The sequence below is a fragment of the Microtus oregoni genome, unplaced genomic scaffold (genome assembly GCF_018167655.1).
Source record: "Microtus oregoni isolate MIOR12 unplaced genomic scaffold, Mior012 000000F_ref0000247, whole genome shotgun sequence".
NCBI lineage: Eukaryota > Metazoa > Chordata > Mammalia > Rodentia > Cricetidae > Microtus > Microtus oregoni.
This window is the reverse complement of record NW_024543059.1, coordinates 95,065,643-95,092,971: the sequence shown is the minus strand read 5'-3', so window position 1 is coordinate 95,092,971 and position 27,329 is coordinate 95,065,643. Positions and strand designations below refer to the sequence as shown.

The 27,329-nt window shown below is 50.1% G+C and overlaps 1 protein-coding gene and 1 long non-coding RNA gene across 2 annotated transcripts; one reads left to right on the top strand and one right to left on the bottom strand.

Annotated features, from left to right (window-relative positions):
* Positions 1-3,415: 3,415 nt before the first annotated feature.
* LOC121453640 lies at positions 3,416-11,514 on the bottom strand. The gene is made up of 3 exons (XR_005975036.1): positions 11,432-11,514; positions 5,092-5,470; positions 3,416-3,551 (listed from the first exon to the last, which is right to left on the bottom strand). It is a non-coding gene; the product is annotated as an uncharacterized LOC121453640 (long non-coding RNA).
* On the top strand, positions 10,462-26,295 carry LOC121453632 (PAK4-inhibitor INKA2). The gene is made up of 2 exons (XM_041660535.1): positions 10,462-10,625; positions 22,036-26,295. The coding sequence occupies exons 1-2, from the start codon at positions 10,569-10,571 to the stop codon at positions 22,876-22,878; spliced, it is 900 nt and encodes a 299-aa protein (XP_041516469.1). The 5' UTR covers positions 10,462-10,568; the 3' UTR covers positions 22,879-26,295.
* Positions 26,296-27,329: the final 1,034 nt, after the last annotated feature.

Genomic DNA, 27,329 nt, shown 5'->3' with positions numbered 1-27,329 from the left:
GTGTCCCCGGGAGAAGTGAGGCTGATATTCTCTACTGCTCGTCCAGGATGCCGCTTCTCCCCGCAACTCCTCAGGCAGTGGGGGCGGCAGGAGACCTTAGCAGGCAGACAACTCTCAGGAAGCTATTCTGGGTGATAGAACAGTCTGTGAAGGGGCGTGGAAGCATCAGGAACTTTAGAAGCTTAGAGAAGGTAAGTCCTCCAGTGTGAACGGAGGCTGGGATGGCAGCCGTTCCGGGAAATGAGGCTAGAGGGATGTATTATTGGCTCCAGGTTAAGGAATGCCTCGTTTGTCACCGCGAGGAATATACAATGAGCTTGTCATGCTCTTTCAAAGAGGGCCGTGTTATATAACAGTGAAGAGAAACACGGTTGGAAATAGAAATGGGACTCGATTCGCCGGAAGCTGGAGGAGCTAGAACTTAATTTGCAAACCTGGGCGCATCGCTAAGCTTCATATCTACTGAGGCAGATGATGGCAAGGCGCTCTTTGCACCCGGCTTGCAGACCTGCCCGCTCCTGGGTCTTGCTTTCTCAGCTCCAGCACTGGCTGTATGCTGCTCACCCTGAACCTCCGCTGGCTTCTGTCCCCAGACTTTCCCACTTCCTCTGTCCCATTCTCCAGTTCATGCGCAGTAAAGGAACACAACCTTGCCTCAAATTTATCAGTGCGTTGTCCTGACACCCGACTCAATCCTGATTGTCCTTTCCTAACGAGGAAAATAACCTTTTTTACAAATGTCCCACGACCCCATCAATGGACTTTTCAGTACTTCCTCAGAATGGAACTGGGTATGGGCGATCTGCACCAGACGTCTAAGCCCCTGTAGTTTGAACAAGCACCTCTGGCTACAAGAATCTGCAGGGCTGGCTTTGGGATCAGAGCCCTAGGCCGTCCTCCCACGTATACTCTGACCAGATTCCCCTCTGCTCAGGGCCCGAGTTGATTGATTGCCCCATTTAACACCACTGCCCCAATCTTTAGAGAGGAAGGCGGTGTGTTTGCTCTTCTTCTGAGAAAGGGGCCCAATTCATTCTTGTCCAAGCAGGATAATAAATAACCTGTCCCTTTTGGCAGGGAGTTTATTAGAGACTGACGGGACATTTAACAATAACCGGGGGCCTGTGATTTATTAGGTAGGGAGATTTGTGGTGTCTCTAAAGCCGGGGATGTGGAATTTAATTGATAAAGCGGCTGTCACCTCTATGAAATGTGCTCAATTGAATATGCATCGGAAGGGATTCTCCCTGCAACTGTCAGGAAGCCTTTCTACTGATCATAGTTGCCTCCTAGGCATGGCGAGGTCTGCTGGATATCGGAGTGAGAGATAAGTGGCTCAGAGGGGACCCTGGAGAGGGCCCAAAGACTGGTGCACCCGTCGGTTGCTGGGCCTATGGAAGAGTATGACACAGATGAGCAAAGGAAAAGGGATTTCACGATCCTCGGTGAAGACTCCGCTCAAGAGCCCTTTGCTTTTCTTCTATGAGCTGCTCAAGAGAGCGAGAGGCCCTTAGCACCTACAGCCTAGAAAGAGGGAGAAATGAAAGGGTTACAAGTCATGAAAGATTCATTGTGGAATTCTAAACTTTCTGGACCTTCTTTGCCTGGCCCTCCAGCCACTACCACCATCACCAGCACACACACACCACCCCCCCACACACACACCCACACACCAGCATGACCACTACCACCACACCACTTACTTCACACTCAAGTATTTCTGGAAGCCCTAGCAGCAGCTCCTGCTGTCACTCCTACTTTCTCGCAAAGAACAGAGCCACGGAAACCAGGATGGATGGAGCCTCACCTTGCTCCTGCCATTGTCTTCCACCCTCAGAGGTCCCAGAATCCAGGCTGAGAGCCTGGACACAAATGCTTGCGCTGGGGTGGGGTGAGGTAGAACACCCAGCCACCTACCCACCCTTCCACCTCTGCCTGCCCACTGTCAGGGAGACGTTTCCATCAGAGAAGGCAGAGCTCTGTCCTTAGGCCGCCCTGAGCCTTTGCAAGGCAGCGCCACTCACGGTTTGCTCTCTCCCCACCCTCTGGGTTTCTGCTCAGCCTTAAACAAGGCCATGTAAGGCGCGGAGAGGGGCTTTCTGCGGCCAGAGCCTGTTTGCCTCCTCTGATCCTCCCGCATCTATTCTTAGGTCCCAGGAGATTGGTCTGCCCCCTTGCTCCCTCCAGGGAAAGGGGGAGGGGGAGGCAATAGCCAGAAAGGAAATAATTGTCACTGTCTAATCTGAGCCTCGGTGGTGACACTGAGGGACCTCTGAGTGGGATAGATACAGCAACTGACTTGATCAAATCAATCCTCTCCTGCAACCTTGTTAAATTAAACTGACAGCTCCGAGAAGAGGAGGGAGGCGGCAGGATCATCGCCTCTGCTGGGGTGGGGAGGGCGCTGGTAAGAAGATCAGACAGAGGCAGAGCATCAGCCGGTCCTTTCCCTTATTTGCTGACTGTAGGGAGGTGATGGGATTTGTGGCTGTGCCCTGCTGAAGGATCTGTCTGAGCCCAGGATGTGGAAACTGATGCAGAGGCAGACTGCTGCCTCCCAGGAAGCCTGGCAAATTCCCCTGGCACTGAGGCCTCACGCACATTTAGAACGCATCTTGTGACATTTCTAAGGGCCTTCGTGTACTTTCCCTCCATGACAGGCAAGCAGTAATAGGAGGGCTAGCTTCACGACGTTGCTAAAGAAACTGAGGCAGTAAAGACTAGGGAGCTGACCTACAGTCAATCCAGGAACCCAGACTTCTTGCTTCCTAGTCCTGGCACACACCGCCTCTAGCTTTGCACCATATGGCAGGATTTCCTAGGATTTAGTCCCCAGAGATTGGCCTTTTCTTCCACCCACTAGAATGTAAGCTGCGCAGCCTGCATACCGGGCAGGAAAATGCCAATTCCCAAACGGCCTTGCGCAGCCTACCTGCAAAACACATGGCTAGTTTCCAAAGATCAGGAGGCCATTCCAACATGCTCCTGTCCCTTGCCCACTCGCCCAAGCCCTTCCGTGTCATTTCCACTCACTCTAATTGTAATTAAGGGCAGGAGGCAAGGTGGGAAGATATTGTTAGCAGCCCCAGCAAACGGCGAGAGTAGGCGGACAACACCGATACCCCGCTGGCTTCCTCACCTGTCACCCAGTTCCTCACCTGCCAAAGCTCATTTTCCACTCGCCAGGAGGTGTGAGCTCCTTGGGTATCTGGGCCACGCATACGCTCTCACGCATGCACAGGGACAGAGCACCACTGTGAACAGAGCCATTCCTCACCCGCATGCCCTGGTTCTCACGTCAGGTACACACCAATGACGCTGTTGACACATGGCCCCTCTCAATCTCTTCTTCAGTAGGGAACACACGGGGCTGGGGATTCTGCCAAAGATGGCGAACACCAATCAGTGGGCACAGCTGGGATCTTGTCACACCTTGTCTCCCAGGCACGCTCATTACACACCCCAGGCTGCAGGCTAGTTAACGAGCAGCCTGCAGACAGAGCGGAGGGGCAGATGTGCTCAGAGAAGAGGTCCTAGGTTGTTTTCTGTTGCTGTGATAAAAAAAAAAAATCACAACCAAAAGCACCTCAGGAGGAAAGAATGTATTTATTTGACTCTCAGTTTGCATCCCTTCATAGAAGGAAGTCAGGGCAGAAACGCAAGGCAGGAACCCAGAGGCAGGAATGGAAGCAGAGGCCACAGAGGAACACGGCTTACTGGCTTGCTCTTCATGGCTTGCTCAGCCTTCTTGCTTATACAGCCCAGGACCACCTGCCCTGGGGTGTCATGGTCCACAGTGGCCTAGGCCCTCCCACATCAGCCATTAATAGAGTAAATGCCTCACAGATTTACCTACAGGCCAGTCTCATGAGGACATTTTCTCAACTGAAGTTTCCTTCTTCCCAGAGGACCTAAGCTTGTGTCAAGTTAAAAAAACAAACAAACAAACAAACAAACAAAAAACTTACCACCACAGAAGACAAACAACTGGAAACGTCATCAAGGGGAGTGTGTGTGTGTGCCATGGCAGGCCTACATTGACCTCATTCCCCACGTCACCACTCATGCCCTGGAAAAGGCTAACAGTACACAGACAGGATACTAGACAAATACCACTGGCCTTTTAAACTCCGCCTTAGTGTTATGACTGGCTACACTCAACCCCAGCATCTCCAGTATAGCTGAAAACATTGACTAGGGCACTTCTAAGGAAAGGATTTGGATTCCTTTAGAACAGTGGTTCTCAACCTTCTAATGCTGTGACCCTTTAATACAGGGCCTCTTATTGTGGTGACCCCCAATCGTAAAAGTATTTTCATTGGTATTTCATAACTCTAAGTTTGCTACTGTTATGACTTGTAATGTAAATATCTGATATGCGACCTCCCAGGGGGTCTTGACCCACAGGTTGTGAATAGCTACTCTAGAGGGGAGACTGAAGGGAAGGAGGTCTTGTCTGGGGGGGTCAGTGGTTGCAGTCCATTGGGCATGATCTCTATGCTAATTCTATCATTAGCATCTTGGTAACCTCGGGCAGGTCACAACACTCTGTACTTTGCTTTCCTGGCTTGTAAAATAATAATACACTTAGGCAGGAAATTCAGACTGTTAAGAGTGTTTAAACCTGTAGCAATCATAGAGCACAAGCCTGAAACCCAAAGACGTTATCTTATTGGTTCAAGGCCACACAATGAACAGAATGACTGAGAGGGTAGATTCTGAAGTGATGGTGGGTGGATCTAGCATCCCCTGGGGCAGGTGTCTCTGTCTCATGTTTTCCCTCTCTCCTCTGAAGAAAGGAAAACTGAAGATCCACATCCCTAGTTTCAAAAACATAAATAAATATGGGCCTGCTATGAGGGAGGCTCCGTGCATGCCATGTCAGGACTCTTTCCATTGGCAGACTAGAGATTCAAGTTTTGGTTATCATCTTTTCCAGCCTTCCCATGGAGTTACAAGCCTTGATTTTCCTACAAGGTCCTCTGTGGCTCCAAAATCCTATGTTGTACATCAGAAATCTCAAATGCAAGTTGTTTTCAAAACTCTTCACGCAGAGACCCAAAAGACCATTTGGGGGAATTCATTACTCACCCTCCATTGCCTCCTTCATTTTCTACGGATGATGATTCACGGGGGAATGATCACAGCAAAGGAAGCCTGCCCGATGCTGGGGAGGAGGAGGCCGTCAAACTCCCCAGCGTTCAACTCCTGTGTGTGCTCAGCTCCAGTGCTTTGGTGTGCACAGCCATTTGTAAAGTGTGACGCGATTTCTTGGCCGCCTGCCTTTCCTATCTGGGAACCCGAGTCTCTTGGTACAGACCATTGCTGATGGTAGTCACTGGAGACTCAGAAGAGAGTTCTGCCTGTCAGCTGTCATCCTTGGCTCTGCTTCCTTTCAGGGTGTCCTGGTTGAAATCTCTACTCCGCTCCAAGTTGACAAGTGATTAGCGCTTGCTCAGTTCCTTGGCCCCTACAAAATACCAGAAGAGACTGAGGAGCCAGCCTGGTAGAGGCCAAACTGGAGAACTGACCTCATTTTCTGCTTACCTCACAGCCTCAGGAGGAGCAGATAGCCCCCCTTAATCACTTGCTAACAAGTCTCTCCCTGACAGGCTGGCAACCCCTGGTGCTTGCTTACAGCTGGTGGAAGGGGCCAAGTAGTAGGTAGGAAAATAGCTTTTACCCTGAGTTCCAGGGCCTGCTAAGATTACAGAGAAGCCAGTGCTGTGCCTCTAGAGAGGCAGACATTGTAGAATGTCCTCAGGAGGGTCCAGGAAGCAAGCCGCTAGCCTTCTTGGTACAATAGACATCTACCAGCATTGGTTTGCACAAATACCATAAGTATTTCCCTTAACCAACATGCCTCATTTTCTCTAACATTCTTCAGGTATTCTTTGTAGTTGGGATTCTGACAACAAAAAAGTTTACAAAATGGAAATATTTGTTCCCTAAGGAGTGAAGAAACCACAGCTTAGGCGCTGTAAGCACCAAGCCCACAGCTACCAGTAATTCCAGATCATGACAATCAGCCCGCAGATTAAACATGTGTTATTTACACTAACTTATTTTTTACATTCCCAATGAGCTAAGCATGATGGTAATCTCAACATTTTAGAGGCAGAGGCAGGAGGATTGTTGCCTGGGCTATGTAAGGAATCCTACCAGGGCAACAAAACAAGATTCTCTCTCAAATAATGATAATAATAATAACAACAACAATAAAACTCACTGAATTGTTGAGGTAAGAGAGCTGGGAAGCCATGTATACATGCTTATTCAAAATGCTACCTTTTCTTCCTCCAACACCTCCCTTCCATTCCTCTCCCATAAGAATTAGCACCTGCATGACTGATCTCCCGATCTTAAAGTCAAGTAGCCGTGAGGAATCTAAAGTATGGATATGGTGATGTCTGTCAGTACCAGGGGATCAGCCATGAAATTTCCATGGGCAAGGACCTACCAGGACTATCTCCTTGAGTGGGTCTCACCATTTTAGTAAAGTGCTACCTTAGGGCACACCCTTTATTTCTTCTGTGTAGCTGTAGGTGCAGGGTACGACTTTCTGCCCGTCACTGGAGAGAACGGATTACTGTCCTCTGCTTCCTGACTGGTATGCAGTGTGACTAGCTGCCCCAGGCTCCCACCCTCATGCCTTTCTACGTTCAAAATATGAAGATAAACGAACTCAGTCTTCCATTACATAAGTAAATAATGGCAAACAAGAACAGTATCAACTTACAGAGCGCTGGGACTGGAGAGATGGCTCAGCAGTTAAGAGTGATGGCTGTTCTTCTTCATGTCAAACTTCTGAGCCCCTGTAACCTTAGCTTTGGGATATCTGAAGACTCTGAATTCCTCAGGCACATACTCACGCACAGACACACTCAAATAATAAACACAATAAACCAAATCTTTAAAGTGTTCTCATGGAGCTTTATGTCCAGTGCCTTTGAATCTTCTACCAAGCCATAAAGCCCCTTTTATTCAAACTCAGAGTGATGTTTTATTCTAAATCCAAGAGGCTTCCCCACTGTAGAAGCTGCTTCACTCCCTTTGACCTTCCTGGCAACAAGAGGCCAGCCCTTCATCTCCAGTCAACAGAGGAAGATGTCATGCTAGCCAGGAGTTAACCTCTTCCAAGAAGAGTGAAGTCTCTGTCTAGCCTACCCCTCCCCAGTGTGTTCAAACAGACCCCGGGTAGTTGTTCTGGAGTGGTATCTGAACACATTCCAACAACACATGTTTATCTCTAAGGTCAGCCTTTCCTGTTGATGCTCCAGAGGCCTATAAGGGGGGGGAGGGGACTAATGGTCTCTGCAGCCACAGGAGGTGAGGAATGAGGGCAACAGGAACACAGCTCCACCCTTTGGGAGGATGCTATTATGCTGAAGTTTCTAGAACATGTGTGGCCATGTATCTCCCAGCTCTTCTGTCGCCGATGGAAATGAGAAGTTGGGAACCACCTCCTCCATAGCTAAGCCAGGACTTGACGGGTGGGAACCTTTCAGGTGGGGCCACAGGATCTGAAGCCAGGAGGATGGCAGGATTTCCATTGTTTAGTGCAGGATGAGCTCTGTTGGGGCACAGCTGGCTCTACCTCTCCCTTGATGCTCATCTATAGGTGCCAGGACCTTCAGGCTCTGGCAGTGGGAGCAAGAGGGCTACCCTCCCTCACTAATCTGAGTGCAAATCCCAAGTGATTGACACTTTTGGACCCAATTCCAGGAGGTGCACCCCCACCTTCAGGAAATCTACAGACGACTTATCCCCACTAGCAAATGCTCACATGCTTCCTGAGACTTCCATTTCAGCTCTAGATGTCTTTAAGAAGGATGCCGACAGCCGGTCTCAAAACCTCTGATCCCTTTATATTTAAGAGAGCCACATTTTCTCTCTAGACTGAGTTTCAGGAGGTGGGAGGGTGTAGGCTGAACCATCTGATTCCTCTTCAGCAAAACTGAATCATGTCCCCCAGCCCCCGTCCTCAGGCCAGGGATATTTACCCATGTTTATATAACCATGGCAACAGGCTTTATTCTCTATCTCTTAGACCCTTAAAAAGGGAAGAAATAGAAAATCAGTTCATTTCCCTGCTATGGCTTCCTGCTCTGCCCCAAGAAGAGCTAGTTTCTCAGAAACAAGGGAAGAAGAAGCGACCGAGAGAAAAAGAGAGAAGAGGAGAGATGGGGCACGCCCATACTCTTGAATAACACGAACCTCAGTTTTGCAATGGCCCAACATCATGGAAGGGCTTCAGAGTTTAATTGTACTTGTGTTCCAAAGTCCCCAGGAGCCATGGAGCAACCCATGCATCTCTGATTCATCTGAAGTCCTCGTGTGGTATCTGTACGGAGGATGGTTATCAGTTATCTTCCTGCCATCTCCATCTGCAGAGTGGATGGAGTGCGTGCAGACCTTGCTAACAGTGTATTCTCCGTCTGCCCAATGGGGCAATCACTCTTATGTCTTGGCTACTTCACAGGTGGCCATAGAAGGGAGTTTTGTGGAGCTGGAGAGATGACTCAGGGATTAAGAGTGTTTGCTGCTCCTCTAGAAGTCCAAGATTCTATTTCTAGCCCTGAGAGAGGGTGGATCACAGTCACCTGTAAACACCAACTTCGGGGTGGGGGATCTGGGCCTTCTGTTGGCTTCTGGGGACACCTACACATGCGAGTCCCACATAAATAATAACAAATCTTTAAAAAGGAAGAGAAGTTTGTAAGGAGTGTGGCATGTTAGACTCACAGAGGTGTTAAGCAGGTGATAAGCAGGAGAAATGGGTACCCAGTAAAAGGAAAGCACATGTTGCCAATACTGTAGCCCCAAGAGGACTAGGTCCTTGTCAAGAGACCAGACGGCTTCGCCTGGCATTTCAAGCACAGCCAGTATCCTAAATTCTGAGGGAGGTTCATGCCCAGGCTTCAGGGATGGAGAAAACCACAGATCTGCAAATGTTTACGGAGCTCCTTACAACAGGCTGCTGTTCTGCAGGCTGGAGGTCTAAGCTGGCAAAAAAAAAAAAAAAAAAAAAAAAAAAAAAAAAAAAAAAGAGGCCTTTGGAGTGGGAGACCTGCCTTCACTCCCAGAATGGTCGGGGTGGAGGAGAAAATGCATACCAGAACGTTCCTTTCTGACCCACGGGGGGCAGACTCATGGACCCATCAAGACAGAGATGGGAATCCCATTTTAGGTTCCCCCTGGCACAGGAAACTCTTGAATAGATTTTTCAGCACCTTTCTGTCTAATCTTTTGAGTGATATGTCACTCTGAAGAGGAGTTTGAAGGGAGGCCGGGAGTGAGGTCACAGTCACCGGGTTCTGCACCTACCCCTCAACTTTCTGCAGATATGATCTTGACTGACCCCTAAGGAACGCCAGCAGTGTCTGCCTTCTCCCTTGGCACCTTCTCTTGCGTCCTTTTGGTTCTGTCCTATGCAGACCACCAAAATCTTGCCAGGAGCAAACTTTCCCCTATTAATTATCTTGTAACAACGCATAGCTAATTGCCCTAATTACTCTCGGCCTCTGCCACACCACTGTTGGCTTTTGCTCACCAAGAGCAACTCAAGTTGGGCAAGCGGCCCGGAGGCCTGCTTAGGGAGTCCCGAGTTGGGCTAGCCCGCAGAAGCATCTTGTCTGCTGTGCCCCAACTCCACCGCTTGGGTTCAGTAGGAGTTGGTGCATCTTGGGGAGATTCCTGTCGACTACAATCAGAGCATTTTTAAGTCCTCCCCTCCTCTAGTTCAAGAAGGTCAGCAGGTTCAAGCAGGCCCCATCGCCACATATTTTTATCTTTCCATTTACACTCACTTTCTAAAATGACGACCCTTGCATTTATTTGTTTCATACTTTCTTCTCTCCCCACGATAAAAGTTCTGGAAGGATGAGACTTTGTCTCTCTTATTCAGTATCTCCAGGTCTACCACTTTGCGGTGGGCACAGCAGACCCCCACATGAGCTGACACCTAGCGAAAGCCCCTTCCTTCCCCCGGCGAAGAGAGTGGGGAGGAGATGAAGAGGCACGGCGCTTCCAAGGCTCTCTTGAGAAAGAAAAGGCTTCTGAGGGACTTCAGAGGGGCAGCAAAGGGGAACTGTTTCTTCTAGAAACCGAGTTCAATTAAGATTAAACACTGGGACCCTTCTCCCCGAGCCAGATACCGAGTTCTCACCCCTAAAACTCCGTTCTTCCTTTCTAATAGATTAAGACTTCACTGGGGGAGGGGGGGCGTTGACAGTCTGAGGTTCCACCTCCTGACAGAGCCCAGAACCCAACCTCCTTGGGTCCCCAGTAGTTGCTGCTGGCCACGGCAAGGCCGGCGACAGACCTACTCAGGTCGCCCAGCCCGCGCCCCTCAGGCAGCTCTTCTCATTGGTCGAAGACACCCCTTCTGATTTCTCATTGGCTGCTGCACTTTTCCTCCACCCCCAACCCGGACCGCGAGCGGCAGCGGCTGGGGACGTCGCTCTAAGTCCCCACGCTGTAGCAGAGGCTTCGCTCTGCGCGGCCAGGGACGAGGAGCGCACTGAGAACTCTACTTTCTCGTGAGCCCGAGCCCAGCAAATGGGCGAATGAGGAAGGGGAGCAGGGACATGGATTGCTATCTGCGTCGCCTCAAACAGGAGCTGGTAAGAACCGAGCAGGAGCTGGGGGACAGGGAGGGCTCCCCACCCAGACCTAGGTACCTGGCGTCGGCCCCAAGCTCCATGCACCAGAGAGGCGCGGAGAGGAGAGGAGAGGAGATGCCAACTGGTAGGTAGATGCTATAAGGCCGTCGCTCAGAGGCAAGAAACTTTGGCAAAGATTTCTGATGAGATATGAACAAGTAACAAGGAGTGAGGGCAGCTAGCCAGGCTGAAATATGACAGAACAACCGAAGAAGAAAAGAGGGGCACACCCAGAGAGGACCGGCACACATATGGAGTAAGGCTCAAGTGCCCAGAGTTGCAGGAGCGACAGGCATGCAGCGGGCCCTGGTGCTCGGGTGCTGGACTCTTGCAGCGCGCGGACAGATCCCTGTCCTGGGCAGGAGGTCAGGCTGGACTGCTCGCTCGCTCGTGGGGAGCTGGCACCGCCCGGGGCCCCCAGCTCTCCTGGGCTTGGCAGAGCTGGCGCGGCTGCGGGGGCAGGCTTGGCCGGCTGTCTGCCCGGGCTTGTCTGCCAGCAGGGAGGGGGGTGGCAGCTGTAATGACGGGGGAGGAGGGGCGCTGCCTGGCAGATCGCAAGCGGGAGTTGTGGAAGCCCGGCCAGATGTCAGGTCTGGGCTTGGGGAGTGTGCGGGGCCCCGGGGTACTGAGAGTGAGTATGCTACCCAGGGGAGGGGGAGTGAATCACCGAAGAGGGAGAAATGACTGCTAAGGCTGTGTTGGGGAGGTCAGGTTGAGTATGATTTCATGCACGCGCGCGCGCCTTCTCTCACGCTCCCCCCCCTCACCTTTAGTGTTCCTTTACCACCGGGATTCAGGCATCGCATCTCGTCTCTGGACTTCCCTTCTTCATCTAGACTCTCTTTGCTCCCTCCTCTCACTCCAGCTCTTCAGGTCTCTTTCATTTTGTCTCTCACAGCTGTGGGCTCCCCTGTCTCATTTTGCTACCCTCTTCTTACTTCGTTTCAGAGCCAGGTCACTAGGTATCCAACAGCAGACTTGAATCCAGAGAGCTCAGGCCTCTTAGGATCCTAGAAGTCCCTTCCCATTTGTGTCTGTAGAGGCCCCACTCTGCCTGCCTGGCAGTGTGTTAGGGGCAGGCTTTGGTGGTAGAAGGGTAGAGGAAAGGGGCTGAAGTAGCAGGTGTTCTTATTGATGCTCCCTGACCAAGATGCCCTGGCACTAGTCAGTCCTGTCTGTCCCAGTCCATGCGTCTGTCTTCTCAGATTGCTGTTCACTCCCTTAGTTCTTCCTCCGGAACCCTTTCTGTGATGACCCTCAGATGAGAAAATTACTGCCTCTCCGGAAATATTTCTTTGGTGAGAGACAAAGTGTCCTGTGATGCTCTTCGAAACCTGTACTGTGTACCTTATCCTTTTTCACATGCTGGTCACGCTAGTTCAGGATGGTGGCCCTGGCCCATAAATATCCTGTGTTCATGCTCCCACTTCATGTGGCCAGTACCAGAAAGAAAGACCAAGATCATTACAGACAATGGTGAGGATCAAAGCCCGTGCTGAGAAAAGAATCTAATAGGATCCTCTTTGTGCCAGGAACCTGGGACCACGCCACCTACATGAGCATCTATAGAGAGGGTTTGTGGGTGTTCCTGGCATGGGAATGAATTTTCTAAATCTTCACTGATTTGCATTTTTTTTTACATCACTCTAGGTGGGAGGTGGTGAGGGGAGGAAGACAGTCTGTGGATGTCAAAAGAATTTAAAAAAGAAAGGAAGGAAGCAAGGATGAGGAAGGAAGGAAGAAATCTGCACTGAGCTGAGCTCCCAGATTTTGATCTGCAAACCCTCCACCAAGGCCTTGAGCCCCTGTGCCTGGGAGAAGGAAAGAGAAAGGCTAAAGTCACCCTGCTCCCCATCGGTTTTCATTTGGCCTTTTGTCTGAGCATCTCCAGCCTTTGACTGTCTTGGAGAGGAAGCCAACTGCCTGGCCCTGGGCCCAGAATGACACTCAGATGGGGGAGTTCTTCATCCCCATGGTACTCTGCTCCTTCCTTAGTGCCAGCTTACTGAAGAAGAGTCCTAGCGAGCAAGCGATAGGCAGAGCTTTTGGAGTCCCATTCCCTCCCAGACACCTTCCCTCGGGGTTTAAGTAGCAAGTCAGAATCTCTGTGCCTGGGTACTGAGCAATTGGAGCAAAGAGGAAAGCAAAGTGCTAGCCTGGGCCCACCCTGAGCTGTCTTCCTCCAGGGACTGTAGGGATTGAATTCCATGGCTGTGTTGGGGATATGGAACTTTGGGCTCCTTTAAACCCTAGGGCTGTATTGGAGTAAGCATAACCTACAGGCAGTTTATATTGTGAGTGGGGGCTTTTGCCCTGTGGCTGTTTCACTCCAGGTGGGATCCCCTGTCCTATCCAAAAGGATTGTATATTTCCAGGTTCTGGCCCAGGAATGCCTCATGTAATTCAGATTAAGATCTACATTTGCTTGTTTTGTTAAATTCCCTTCAGGAACATTCTGTAGACACTGGAGGGATACGGCTGTTGCAGAAGGCAACCTTAGCAGGTTGTGAAATTGTCTTTGTCCAGGGTGTTCTGTGTTCCCCATTTTTATCCAGTTCCTTCCTTGGCACCGAAAACACAGCCAAGGAAAGTTGTTCCTGAAGTATGGCATAGCCAAAGCTTCAAATTTCCTGAAGCAAAAAAACTTGCATTGTAAAAATGCAGGAGGCAGAGAGTTCAGAGACCCTGGCGCAATTAAGTTGATAGCTAGAGTATTGGCCCTTTCTCCCTGCCTGGAAGGGGAGGAGGGTCGAGTTTCAGGAATGAAACGTGGCTGAAAAAGTAGCAACAGCTGACACACTTCTTAATGGGGGGGGGGCTACAATGTCCAGCACTTCCCTTCCCCTCCAGCTGCCAAAGCGGGGCCTGCCTGAACATAGGCCTTGAGACCAGCTGTTCTTTACCACAGCTCTCTTGTGGGGTTCCAATGAGTGTGAAGACACAGACACACAAGGAGAGCAGACAGAGGACGCTCCCAGCACACTTTCTTGTGAGTTCAGGTCAATTCTGAACAAACCAAATGCATAAAATTTGAGTGATCAGAGCTCCTGAAAGTCCAGCCAGACTGGGGAGGCTTCCTGGAGGATGGAGATGTGTTGGGAAGACACTATGAAAGGCTGGTCCTAGTTCAGCCCTGGGGAAGCAACCAAGGGGCTTCTCTTTCAGAGACTGGAGAAAGTCCATTCAGGGAGCTTGCATTCATTCCCAGAAGGCAGCTCCGTAGTCACTAGTGGCTCTAAGTTCTGGATGTCCTAGCACAGGACTAAGGAATAGGGCCTAAAGACAAACTAAAGAGAAGGAAGGGCGTGGGAAAGTTACCATTGGAGCTCTTGAGTCTTGAGCAAAACAGCAAGTTTCTTTAGAACAAAGAAAAGCTTCTGCAGAAACATCTCGTTCTCTGTGTGTAAAGCCCACCCCCTTTTTTCTCCCCAGGGGAAGACAGAAAACTTCTGGGTCAGCTGGTCTGGGATCAGCTGGGACACATGATTCAGGGTCAGGTCAACTTGAACCCAAAGCTTGGCCCTGTCTGGCTCTGGCACACTAGTTGCTTTTCCCATCATTAGAATGAGTTGTTAAAAATACCTCTTTCTCCCCCTCCCCCCAAATCCTACTTCATATAGCAACTGTGAAGATTAAGTGACAATATAAGGAAAATCTGGCCATGGACTTGAGTGTGTCCTGCTCTTAGCCTTCCAAGGACAGGACGTGCCACCAGACCCAGTCTGGGATAAACTGGATGTCGGCCTTGTCTGAAGGGTCAGACAGGTTTGCTGAGTTCATACTGGTTCAAGGCACCAACGAGACACAGTACTGTGGATACAAATCAAAAGAGATCCAGATTTTGTCTTCAGGGAAGGTATAATTACAGTTTAATAGAAAAAGATAACATATATTGATGTTAAAATGCCAGGGTTGGTGTCATGACTCAATATAAAACACTTGCCTAGCACATGGGACATCCTATGTTCAATTTTTGGTACTGATATAGTGAAATGCATGACACTGTCCAACTGTTAAAGCAACCTAATACGTTGTAATTTTACTATTGTCATCTCTCTCTCTCTCTCTCTCTCTTTCTCTCTGTATATGTTTGTGTGGGGGGGGGGGGTTATGTGCATGTGCAAGTACATGCAGACTATTTTTAGACAGGGTCTCACCACCTAAACTTACCTAGCCTGGCTGAATAGCAGGTGTGAGCCACTCTACCCAGATTTATTTTCATTTCTAAAACAAGAAAACAGAGACCCGAGAAGGTTAGGTCCTGGGCCAAGGTCATAGAGATGATAAGCGGTGAGGGTTGGATTCAGACCTAGACAGACGACTACAGAGCCGCTGCTGCTGCCTGCTCAGTGGGATGTACAAGGATGTGTAGAAATGGGGATTATATGTTCTATAAGGGCATATGTTCAGTGCTCTCAGTAAGGAGAAGCAACATGAGATGCAAACGTCCTATTGTGGAGAGACATATGTAGGGCCTTGAGCGAGTGATAGGGACACACACAGGGGTAAGCAGCATTCCAGGACATAATGAAACATCGGCAGATGACGCAGACGCTGAAGTCGTGTGGATGTTTGAAGACACAGACTGGACCATAGGCTATATGCAGGGAAATAGTGGTGACAAACCAAAATAGAGGCCTTGAGTGTCTTGTTAAGGACTGGCGTTTTCCTCTGTGCCCTGGAGAGGAGCATGGTCAGGAGTATTTCCTGAGACCTAGGACGACATATGAGAGGGGAGGGAGCAAATGAGGAAGGAACATGACTTAGAAGAGGCCGGGCAAGAGAATACGGTGCTGTGAACCAGGAAGGAGAGAAGCAGGGAACTTCTCCAGGTTCTTTAGGTGACTGCAGGTGAGAGGGGCTAAAGCTGGGAGAGAGAAGAGGGCTGACTGAGGCTGAGAGACCAGCCTTCCAGAGCAGGAAAAAGTTGGCCTCTCTCCCCTCTGCCTCTTGGCTGACCATGTGACCCCGAGAAGTGGTTCACTTGGGAAAGTGGGCTCATCATTTCTCACCCTTCACTTCCTCGTCTCTTTACCCTCCTCCCTCCGGCAGCTCTTGGCAGAGTTTCGGTGTTACCTTCCTGTTGGAAGTTCTAGCCAAGAGTCAAGAAGGTCCCTATTCACTGAGCTGGAGAATGGGTGGCTTGGCAAAGTGGGGCTTTTCCCATTTCCGGCCCAGAGCCTTCTTCTAGCTTCCCCAGGGGTTGAAAGGAACTGTGTAGGGATTCTGTGAGTAATGGGGTGGGGAAGAGAGGCAGGGCACACTGCCAAGTCCATGGGCAAAGCCGAGCCTGTGTCAAAGGATTCCGGCTGAGCTCCGAGAGGGCGTGAGATGGACGGAAGGAGGGCACAGCTGCAGGATCAGTCAGGGGCCCAAGGCAGGACTTGGGAAGGGAGCCGAGGATGTTGGCATCTCCTTCGGCCTCCTCTCCACCCCCACCCCAAACGGCCCAGCCAGTGCTGATGGGAGGGTCTGTCCATAGATTGCAGACCCCAAACTCCTTCGTGCTCCGTGACTCAAGATGGTGGAACCTGTGGCCCAATGGCTTTCTCTTAGGAACCCTTAGTGAGAAGGAACAGGACTGGGGTTGGAGGACCTCAGGCCATGGTTTCCCACTCTTTCTCCTCTTCTGATGGGAGCTCTTTCTTCCACCTCCTATTGGCTGGCCTGGCTGCTCATAGCACTCCAGGAAGCTAAGTAGTCTATAATGGCGAGGAGGCCCACGGGCCTAGAGGAAGGGGGCCGCCTTGGGCTCCCAGTTCTCCCACCAAACAGCCTTTGAACAGGAATCGTGGTGCCTACATACTTACAGCTCCCATCTGTTGATGGCGTGTGCTATACTTTTCATGTAAATTCCTTTATAAACACATAAGTTAGAATAAATAATAAATAGGAATGTAAATCATATGAAGATACAGTGAAGAGAGTGAAGGCCTGGAAAAGGATGTTTGAGTAACAGTGGCTCTAGAAAAGAGGATCTGGGGGGATCTCTAGCTTCCTGTTCTATCAAGTGGGGTCTCTTCCCCCTTCAGCCAGCCACCCAGAACAATAGTGGGGCTCAGTAATGAAAAAAAAAGTGTACACCTCACACAGAAGGGTTGACATTGCACAAGTTCACAACCTAAAGAAATGGGTGAATCTGCCTAGTGACAAGTGACAAGTTTATCATTTAGGACCCCATTAGGGTCCCCAAACTTTAGTGTGGGACTCTTGACCACACCAGGAAGGCCAGAGTAGATGGCAGCTAGAAAGACTAAAATCTGATATGCAGAAAATGTATAAGATAAAAGTCTGAATCCTAGGCAAGGCTGGAGGTAAGTCATGGACTGGGGATGACAAGAAGCCAAAGATGGGGTGAGGAGACCTTTTGAGCCTTTATCAAAACCGTTTCACTGGGGTATGCTTCAGGACTTTGTGTTTGATGGTATATAGCTGGGGGTGTGGTTGGGTCATTTCTACTCAGATGAGAACCGATCAGATCTTGATAGTATGTCTCCAGTTGACCCCAAGATCAAGGAGGGCAAGACTTGATCCTTGCAGGAGGAATGGCTCTGAAATACTAAGATGCTCTAGCATGAAGTCTGGTACTCAGAGTTATTTATCTCTGGCTGTCTAAGCTAACCCCACTCCTTTGCTTTCACTGCACACTGCTCCCCTTCCTCCCACTTTGGTCCTAAGACAAGAGAAGCCCTGGGATCCCAGATGGTCCCACGCTCTGAGTAAAGAGAGCAGTGCAATCTCTGGCTCTTTCTTCATGGATGACATCATCCCCTTGGGGTTGGTGGGAAAGGCTGTCCTTTTGGCTCCCCTCACAGTTGTGGCTCGGAGGATGCTCCTGTTTCCACTGCCCCTGGCCCTCCCAGCTTCCCATAGCTTCCTTCTGTTCTCATTCCTCTCACAACTGCCTTCCCTTCAGTGTCAGCATGTCCTCTGCCTGAGACAGGGCTCCTGGAAGTCAGTGTGAGGGGTCAGGAGGAAGCCGGGGATTCCCCTTCCTCCATTCCTCTGCCTGAGTAAAGTTGGGTTGGAGAATAAGGAGCTGGACAAAAGAGGAGCTCTCCTTGGTCAGACCATACATGATGCATGGAATCCTGCCACGACGTGTGAAGATTCACCAAGGAAGAAATATTTTGAAAACACATTGGAAGTCTTAACAGCCAGCTTGCACTTGGTGCTTTCTTTCCGCCCTGTAGATAAAACCATTACCTCATCAAATCTGCACAGTGATATTGAGGCAGGGACTCTTACTCCTGTTCTAAAGAATGGAGCTGTAGAGCTGACAATGAACTTCGGTTATTATAGAGTTCCTGCCTATGACAAAGCCCCGGATTTGATTCCCAGTACTGCATACAACTGGGCATGGAAGACAAACCTATAGTCCCAGCACTTGGGAGCCAGAGTATAAGATTTTCAAGATCACCTCCAGGGGATGAGAAATTGAGCTGGGTGTGATAACTCATCCCTAGAATGTCAATACTTGGGAGCTGAGGGAGGAGAATTTTGAGTTTGAAGCAGGGATGGACTGTGTAGTAAGATTCTGTCTAAGAAAACAGAACAAATCAATAAACACAACAAGACCTCACAGAAAATTTAAAATACAGCTACTAACGGCTGGGATTTGAACCCTGTTCCTTTAGTTTCTAAACCCCAAGTTCTGAACTAATACAGAATATTTTCAATAAGGACACAATTTCAGTTCTTGTCTTCTTTAAAAAAAAAGAGCCTCTGTCTTACAGACAACCCCGAATTTATACATTCCCACCCACATTCAATCGCGCTGGAAACCTACAAAATGTCAGCATTATTTCTTATGGATTTTTCCACATTGGAAGACTGAATGGGGTCATTTCATTCCTCCCACTACCTCTGGCCTGACTGTATTCCTCCTTCTGGAAGAAAGCCTGCCAACTTAGACTCCTTGTTGCTTGGTAAATCAAAACCTCGAGAAATGGCCCTGTCTCTCTCTCCCTGCCTAGCAAGAGACTTCAGGTAGCAAACAGTTCAGAGGGATGATATGGGGAGGGGAGCCAGTAGTTTCCATCCATGGTTTATGAGTGTCATGCGAAGTAGCAGGTAGGTTCTGGGGTAAAGTGATGTGCAGGTCTCAGGCTCTACTTTTACTCAGTAGATACTCCATAAATATTTCACGGGCAACTGAGCATTTTTTTTTTTTTTTGGTTTTTCGAGACAGGGTTTCTCTGTGGCTTTGGAGTCTGTCCTGGAACTAGCTCTGTAGACCAGGCTGGTCTCGAACTCACAGAGATCCGCCTGCCTCTGCCTCCCGAGTGCCACCATCGCCCAGAGCAACTGAGCATTTAAACCATGGAAGACATGGGCCCCATACAGAAGTAGGACTTTGGGGATACATACGTCAAGGATCTGAGAGGAAGCCCTAACAGGAACATAGTGGGAACATCTATGGGACGCGGATTCATCACGGGTCTTTTGTTTGTTTGTTTTTGTTTTTGTTTTGTTTTGTTTTTCAAGACAGAGTTTCTCTGTAGCTTTGGAGCCTGTCCTGGAACTAGCTCTTGTAGACCAGGCTGGCCTTGAACTCACAGAGAACCCCCCAGTCTCTACCTCCCGAGTGCTGGGATTAAAGGCGTGTGCCACCACCGCCCGGCTCCACCACATGTCTTGATTAGAGGTCACAATAGTTTGGAGACTCATAATTGAGTTTCGGCAATAGAAAGCCTCTGAGTGCGGTAATGGGATGGAGATGGGCATCTAGAGGAGTGGCCGGGTACTCATGGGTCTGGTGCCCTGGAGGCAAGTGCGGGACTACCTTAGATGGGAACAGAGTGACTGAATAGATGTTCCAGGTGACGGGAGTAGATCAGAGAGTGGGGCGAAGAGGGCAATTGGAGGGCAAGGCAATTTGTCAGGAAGGGGCTGAGTGCGTTTGCGTCCCAGAATCTCCAGTTCCATTCAGAGCTATACCAATAGCAGCTGAGCATCTCTGAAAGGAAGGGGTCAGGACAAGGGCCACCAAGGACAGGGACAGCTACTGCATGTGTCTCCTGCCGCCACTGCACCACCACTCCTGCCACTCAAATGGCACATATGTGCCCCAGCCAATCCCAGGGCTGTTGGGCTGTGCTGTTTGTTGCCCCGTCTCAGGAAAGTGCATAAAGCAAGGGCAATCTCTGCAGCCCAGCAAAGGCCTCCTGGCCCTCAGGGGCTGACAGTCCTCTACTGACCTTTATTGCTGCTGGTTCAAGGGAGCTTGAGCAGATCTCTCCCCACCAGGCTAGGGATGGCAGGAGGTTGACCCAGAAGCCACAGAGGGATAGTTGGCAGCCCATTCTCCAGGGCCTCTGTGTCCCCCACGATTTTAGTTCCCCGCCCCCACTCCTTGGCCTTAGCTCTGGGCATTAAGACAAGCCCGGGAGGTAAGATGATCCCATGGGTCTGGGGGGGTGGGGCGGGGGGGTGTGCTTAAAAACAGATGGTTCCCGAACAGAGGCTCGCTGTGAGTAACTTGATCAGGATGTGGGGAGGGAGCTGGCAGGCCCAAGGCAGCTTGGGCACAGCGGCTAGGAACTTCGTGAATGTTATCAGGGCAGTCTTTCCTCCCCAGGCTCCAAGTAGAGCCCTCACCCAAGTCAGTTAGCCCCTGAGCCCCTTCCAGATGGTACCTAGGACATGGGGCTGGGGGATCTGGCCCCAGAATCCCTGCTTCTGGCAGGACTAGGACAGAACCAGCAAGGCGGAGAAGGCAGGAAGAATGCTAGATCCCAGCATGAGGGAACAGGTGCTTGGGGAGGGGGTGGGGCAGGGCTGGCCAGGGGCTTCTGGCACAAAGGAGTTCTCTGGCATCTCTCTCCCGACCAGTCATATGTGAAGAACAGTCAGAAGAAGCCCCCAGGCGTACGCTTTCTCTCTTATTCCTACTGCTCTATAGAGGCCAGAGTAGCCTTCAAGTCTGGCCTGGTTGCCCAGCCATCTGCAGGCAATAGTTGCTAACTTGAGTCCTGGCTCTAAGAGCTGCATGGCCTTTGGTCCCTTGCTTCCCTCCTGCCCCAGCTTACTCATTTGCTGAAGTGAGAAGAGCAGCCCTCCAGAGTTTATAGAAATTGAATGAGATGAGATACCTACTGTATGTAGCATGATTCCCAGTACATAGTAAATGTTCTTAGATGCTTATTGCCACCATTATCCACCAAGAAACAACAACATAGGACAAGAGTGGTTATTATAATTTTTAAAAGAATTATGTTTTGATGTGCATGGGTATTTTGCCTGAATGTTTCGTCTATACCTTACATGTGTGTAGTGCCTGAGGAAGCCAGAAGAGGGCATCAGAGCCCCCTGGAAGTGGAGTTTCCTATGGTTGTGAGCTGCCACGTGGGTGTTGGGAATTGAACCTGGGTCCTCTGGAAGAGCAGTAAGTGCCCTTAAGCTCTGAGCCATCTCTCCTGCCTCACTACTACCACTTTGTAAACCCCCAGACTAAACTCGGCTCCATCCTTTACTATCCAATCACATATGGGACTTAGTTATCTTATCTATCAGATGGAAGCAATAGTCACAATCTCAAAGAGCAGGTAGAAGGATTACATAGAGTAATTTATTAATATAAGCTGATATATACATACACATATGCATCTTTATGTATATGTACACACACACACACACACACACACACACACTAGGCAACTAACCAACCAAACACATAAAATGCCAGTCTACAAATTCTGTTTGTTTGTTTGTTTGATTGTGATTGATTGGTTGATTGATTGAGACAGAGTCTCACTCTATAGCTCAGTTTTGTCTGGAATTTACTATATATCCCAGGCTATCTTTAATCTCACAGTATTTCTGCTTCAACTCCTACATGCTGTAATTCAAAGCTAGTGCTGGGAATACAAGTCTGGGCTACCATGGGCGGATGTCCTCTCTCTCTCTCTCTCTCTCTCTCTCTCTCTCTCTCTCTGTGTGTGTGTGTGTGTGTGTGTGTGTGTGTGTGTGTTCAGAGCGGTAATGAAGTCAATACTTCTTTTTCATGTATTAGGATTTGTATTGGATAGGTTTTCCATCTGTAGGATAGCATAGGTTCTGAGCACTTTGACGTAGACCAAGCTGTGATGTTTGATGGCCTAAGTGCATTGAATGCATTTTCAACTTAATGATAATTTCAGTGTAATGTGGATTTAGCAAGTGGCAGAACATTGAAGCAGTTTTTAGGACAGTGCCTGTCTTGGTTAATTCACTGACGGCTAATCCTGTTTCTCTTTACCAGGCGTAGCAGTGTTCAGATTCCTGCTCTCACGACACAGGTCTGCCCTACAGCAGGTTGAGGCTCAAGGCTGAGGGGTAACCCTCTCTGAAGCCCTAGCATTCACTGGCCCTATGTTTTCTCTTTATGCAGATGTCCATGAAAGAGGTGGGGGATGGCTTACAGGATCAGATGAACTGCATGATGGGCGCACTGCAAGAACTGAAGCTCCTCCAGGTGCAGACAGCATTGGAACAGCTGGAGATATCTGGAGGCGCGCCGGCCTTCAGCTGCTCCGAGAGCTCACAGAAACAGCCCGAGTGCCCTCGCTGGCAGGGTAGGGAAAGTCCTACCAGATCTGTGGCCTGTCCTTCCTCCAGCCAGCCTTCTTTTGACAGCAGCCCCAAGTTTCCACGCCAAAGGACTGTCTGTGAGGAGGATCTAGCGGTCCTTCCCAAGACACAGCTGCCTGAACACGAAAGCGGTACCCAACGGGGGCTGGAGTGGGTGGAACCAGATGACTGGACCTCTACATTGATGTCGCGGGGCAGAAATCGGCAGCCTCTGGTATTAGGGGACAATGTTTTTGCAGACCTGGTGGGCAACTGGCTAGACTTACCAGAACTGGAAAAGGGCGGGGAGAAGAGTGAAACTGGGGACCCCAGTGAGTCCAAAGGAGAAAAAAGCCAGTCCCGGGAACTGGGTCGCAAGTTTGCCCTCACAGCTAACATTTTTAGGAAGTTCTTGCGCAGCGTGCGGCCTGACAGAGACAGGCTGCTCAAGGAGAAGCCAGGCTGGATGACACCCATGGTCTCAGAAGCACGAGCAGGGCGCTCACAGAAAGTCAAGAAGAGGAGCCTTTCCAAGGGTTCCGGGCGGTTCCCATTCTCAAGCACGGGAGAGTCCAGACACATTGAAACCCCTGCCACAAGCAGCCCCAAGGCCTTAGAACCCTCCCGTGGGGGCTTTGACATTAACACAGCTGTCTGGGTCTGAATTCGAGAGATGCTGGCTGAACCTAAAAGGCGGTCTCATAACTGGGCCCTGGGGGAAGAGGGAGGGCAGATGGCGTGGTCTTCAGGCCAGACGCAAGTTCTCATTCTCAGAAAGAAAGGAAAGCAGAGTTCTTAGGCCTCACCAGAACAGTGAGGAGAGGCTGTCACCGGGCAGGCTGAGGTAAGGGGTGTGTGTGTGTGTGTGTGTGTGTGTGTGTGTGTGTGTGTGTGTTATTCTTTTGAGGCTGGATGTGGCAGAAGTTGGGAGAGGCAGGGGAGGAGTCCAAGCCAAGCGTGCATTCCTCTATTGCCTTCCCAAGACCTCAGTTGAACAGTCTATGTGAAAAAGTCCTTTGAGCCCTCTGGTTTCCCAGAGGAATTCCCAAGAAAAGACTTGTCTCGGAAGTCCCCAACCATTTTGATGATCTTCCTTGACAAGGCACTGCTACTGGAGCACCAGAGAGAGGGAAAGCCCTACACACAGTCCTTCCTTCTTAGTAACAAGATTTCAACCCATAGCTGGGTGCTGGGGCAAAGGACATGTGGTGTGTGTGTGTGTGTGTGTGTGTGTGTGTGTGTGTGGTGAGGAAGCCTGAGATGCTCTTGCATCTCTAAAGTGCAGATGGGGAGCAGTGGGGTGCCTTCACCCAGGTGCTGTCCCATGAATCCAAGTGGGCACGCCCACTTCCCAGATGAAGCAGCAGTCTCCGGAGGTGTCCAAGAACACACTCACGGCTGGTAGGGGGCCAAAAAGGTCAGCGCAACCTCAGGGTTATTGCTGGACTCTGGAGTCACACACTGCCTGGCCCAGCAGGGAGTCCCCATCCTGATCCCTGTTGCAGTGAGTAGATGGTTGGGGTGAGCCCAAAAACAACACTCGTGTTAAAAAAATTTCTAGTTCACATCTCACAGACACCCAGAGAATAGAACGAATCCTGACCTCATCTACCCTCCTCACCCTGGAAATCAACGGGGTACCCTCAGGGTGGCGTTGACGCCAGGCACACTGTGTAGTGAGCCAGAAAGCAAGCGTGGGCCCACCTTGGTCCATAGAGGAGGCGCCATGTTGCCCCCCCCCTTGGCCAAGAGAGAACAAAGTAGGTCCCTGTTCAAGCCCAGCCACCCTGGAGGGCGGCTCAGCTCTTCCCTCCCTCCTTCCCTCCCGCAGACCCAGCTCAGCTTGATGGGGTGTGACAACTGCAATTAGAGGCAGGCCGCCTGCTGCCCCTAGAGCATTAGGAGCAAATTGGAGAAGAAAAATAACAAGAGAAGCTCTTCTGCCTGCAGCCAGGCCCCGAGGGACTTAGTGGAGGAAGGGGGAGCTCAAGCTAGAACTGGGTGTGGGGAGGTAACAGCAGCTATGGGGTAGGTCACCTGCAAGTTTACACACAGTCAAATGACAGAGGGTCATTTTTTTTTTAAAGTGGGGAAAGGCTTTTTTATTTTTATATTTGATCTGTCACTTTTTGCCAGGCAATGTGCCCAACTCTTTCAGACCTAGAATGACCTGGGATTATTTTTCCGATAAATCAATGGGTCAAAGAGTCATGGCACACAAGCTGCCCAGATCAGGCTGCTCACAAAGGAAAGCAGCTCCCAGTTTGGATCCCTGGGCACTGGCTGATCTACCTTGGCCAGGAATTTGTCAGCTGGGCTCACTCTTTCTGGCCAAGTAGGTCCTCGTCCATCCTGCCTCCTCTGAATTTAATGGTGGCTGTCTTTGGTGCCTGCAGCAATGTGTGTAAAGAAGGAACGTGTAAAAAACTTATGCCGATTCCTGTAGGGTGGAACACTCAAGAAATCATTCAAATCGTGGACTATGATGGTATTGGAAGCCAAATCGCTTCTTCATCATCAACATACAACTCATTTGTTTTGTGGACTAGTGGTAGTTAACATCGTCTAAATCCACTAACACGACAGTCTCCTCTCCTGCCCCGGCACTGTGAGCCTAGCCAGAAAAGAGTCAAGGGACCCAAACAAAACAATTAGGAAGTCATTTTGGCTTCCAGGATAATTCACAGGTGCCGGGCACCTTTGCCGTTATTTCTCTTATTTCCTTTGTGTCACGCCCAGGAAATGGTTGTTCATTTTACCTGAACAGAGGCTCAGCGAAGTTAACTCCTTCAAGGTCACCCAGTACAAAGCGGGGATGGAAACAGTTTGCAATTGACTTTCAATCTTGTGTTCCTGCTACCTGGCAAACTGTCCATATCTGCTCCCCAGCCAGCTCAAGAATAACAACGTTTGTCCAATGAGATTATTCTCATCTCTCTATGATTGACAAGTGTCCTGTCCATTATCTATTGAGGAATATCTATTGGAGGAATTTGCCTGGGTCTCAAAGGGGCTGATACAATGACTATGTTACGCTTTGCTGATGAAAGCTTTTGGAAACCCAACCTCATGTAATTTTGACTTTTTTGTCCGCATTCTTGGCTCCTGCTGAGGCACTGCCAGAGACTGCTCCACTGAAGTGGAGTCAGGGTGACTGGTGATGCCTCGGGTCTTAATGATGCAGAGCACGGGGCAATGTGTACGTGAAGATGGTGAAAACGCAGGCAGAGAAACTAACAGCTTAATTCTGCCTCTTGGGCTCACTTTATGGTTAATTAGGACACACAGATGATCTGGAAGCTTACTTAATACCCTCCTCGGCATGAAGGCCTGCCCCACATCTGGCCTAATTTCTTGGCAGGTACCGAGGGCTTCTGGTTGGGCTAGGCATATTCTCAGGGCTCCACCTGCCTCTCTGTGGTCAGTCTGTAGATATTCTCCAGCCACAGCACCCACGGGAGATCCCTTCAACTGCTAGGCATGGCTGGTAGAACCTGCCGGATCTCTTTTCTTCCTCTTTGCAGGCCACAGAGCTGAAAACACTTTCTTCTCTCCTCCAGGCACTTCTGCAGCCTGCCCTCAGGGTGATCTCTAACCTAAATTGATCTTGAGGAACAGACACTTGACTCACCCATTCCCTAGAGGCTCCATAGGAGAGGGTCCTGTCTTTCTCAAGTCACCCCAATGTTCTCTGCAGGGTAAAATCAAGAGTGCAGCCTGTTTGGGGGAGCTGCGCCTGTCAGCAGCTTCTCTGGAGAAGCATCCATTCACCTCAGGTGATCTCTCCAATCAGGGCAGTGAGGTGTTTCTGCCAGCACCACACGTTTCTCTTAATTCCTGATCTGGAGTCAAAAAGATAGGAACCCAGACCCAGGCCTATCATGGTGTGAGCCTGAGCATGATTCCTGGCCTACAGGAGGCTCCTCCGCTCTCATGTGAAGCAGGGATGAAGCAGGACCCCTGTCAGGTGCAAAGCACAAAGGACTGGGGTGGAGTCCACTGTTCTCAACACGTAACTTCTACAGAAATGGCACTCGCCACCCATTCCCTGCCTAATCACAGACCCCAAGGGACAATGCTGAAAATAAACGTGCTTTCTCCGAGCCCTGGTGTTCCGCTAAAAAAGTGCACCGTGACTCTCATTTTATCACGGGATTGTGGCAAGGATCAGAGGTATGTGGATGTGGTTTTGTCCACTACAGATGTTGCGCACCTGGGCTGTTTTGCCAAATGTTACACTCATACTTTTTGTCAAGTGGGGAGGATAGCACCCTGGGCCAGGCTAGGAAGGTGCTTGGGATCCCCCACTACCTAAGAACCTGCCCTAGGGACATACCCAATGTCTTATATACCCAATCCTCCCCCTCTGGGACCTCAGTTGCAGGTCAGGGATGGAGAGAGGCAATTTCTGCTGACCAGCTGTTTCTCCTTAGTGGCCAGAGTTCCTTCTCTGCTAGGTCACACCACCCCTTTTCTCTAGGCACCCTGGGGGCCGTCCCTAAGAGTCATGGTTTCCCCCATGAAGCCTGAATTTGACAGGACCTACTCCTCGCCCTTCCCGTGACCTTTTCCCTCCATCAGTCCTAGCACATCCCTTCCATCCGCCTCCTCCAAGCCCAGTGCACACCCATGCAAGCCACCACCAAGGAATCATCTTTGTCCCTGAGACAAAGTCCTCATTCTTACATTCCAGTCCCCCGCTGGAGTCCTCTCTCCCTCAGTGCTCCCTGAAAGCCCCTCTGTGTTGGTCACAGGCCACAGGTCAGTGTGCCCATAGCTGGGGCAAGTCTCTCACAGGAGACCTTGGCAATTACTAGGTTTTTTTTTCCTCTGCATCTCCTCAAGCAGGATCCCTGACTGAACTTCACCCTGTCCAGGGACAGCAGGAATCAGTGTTCTACAACTCTGCTTAGTTTTAACTCTCTCTCTCCCTAATATTGCACCTTCTCCTCTCTAGCCTTCTGGCCAGACAGGGTGGTTTGGGCACCCATTTGGAAGCTGCATTACATGCAGCTGGTTCAAATGGGGGAAGCTGTCCTCATCGAAGTATGGTCCAGGGTTTGTAAGGACAGCAATGGGATGTAGGAGCTGTTTGTGACTTCATCCCAGTCTGCC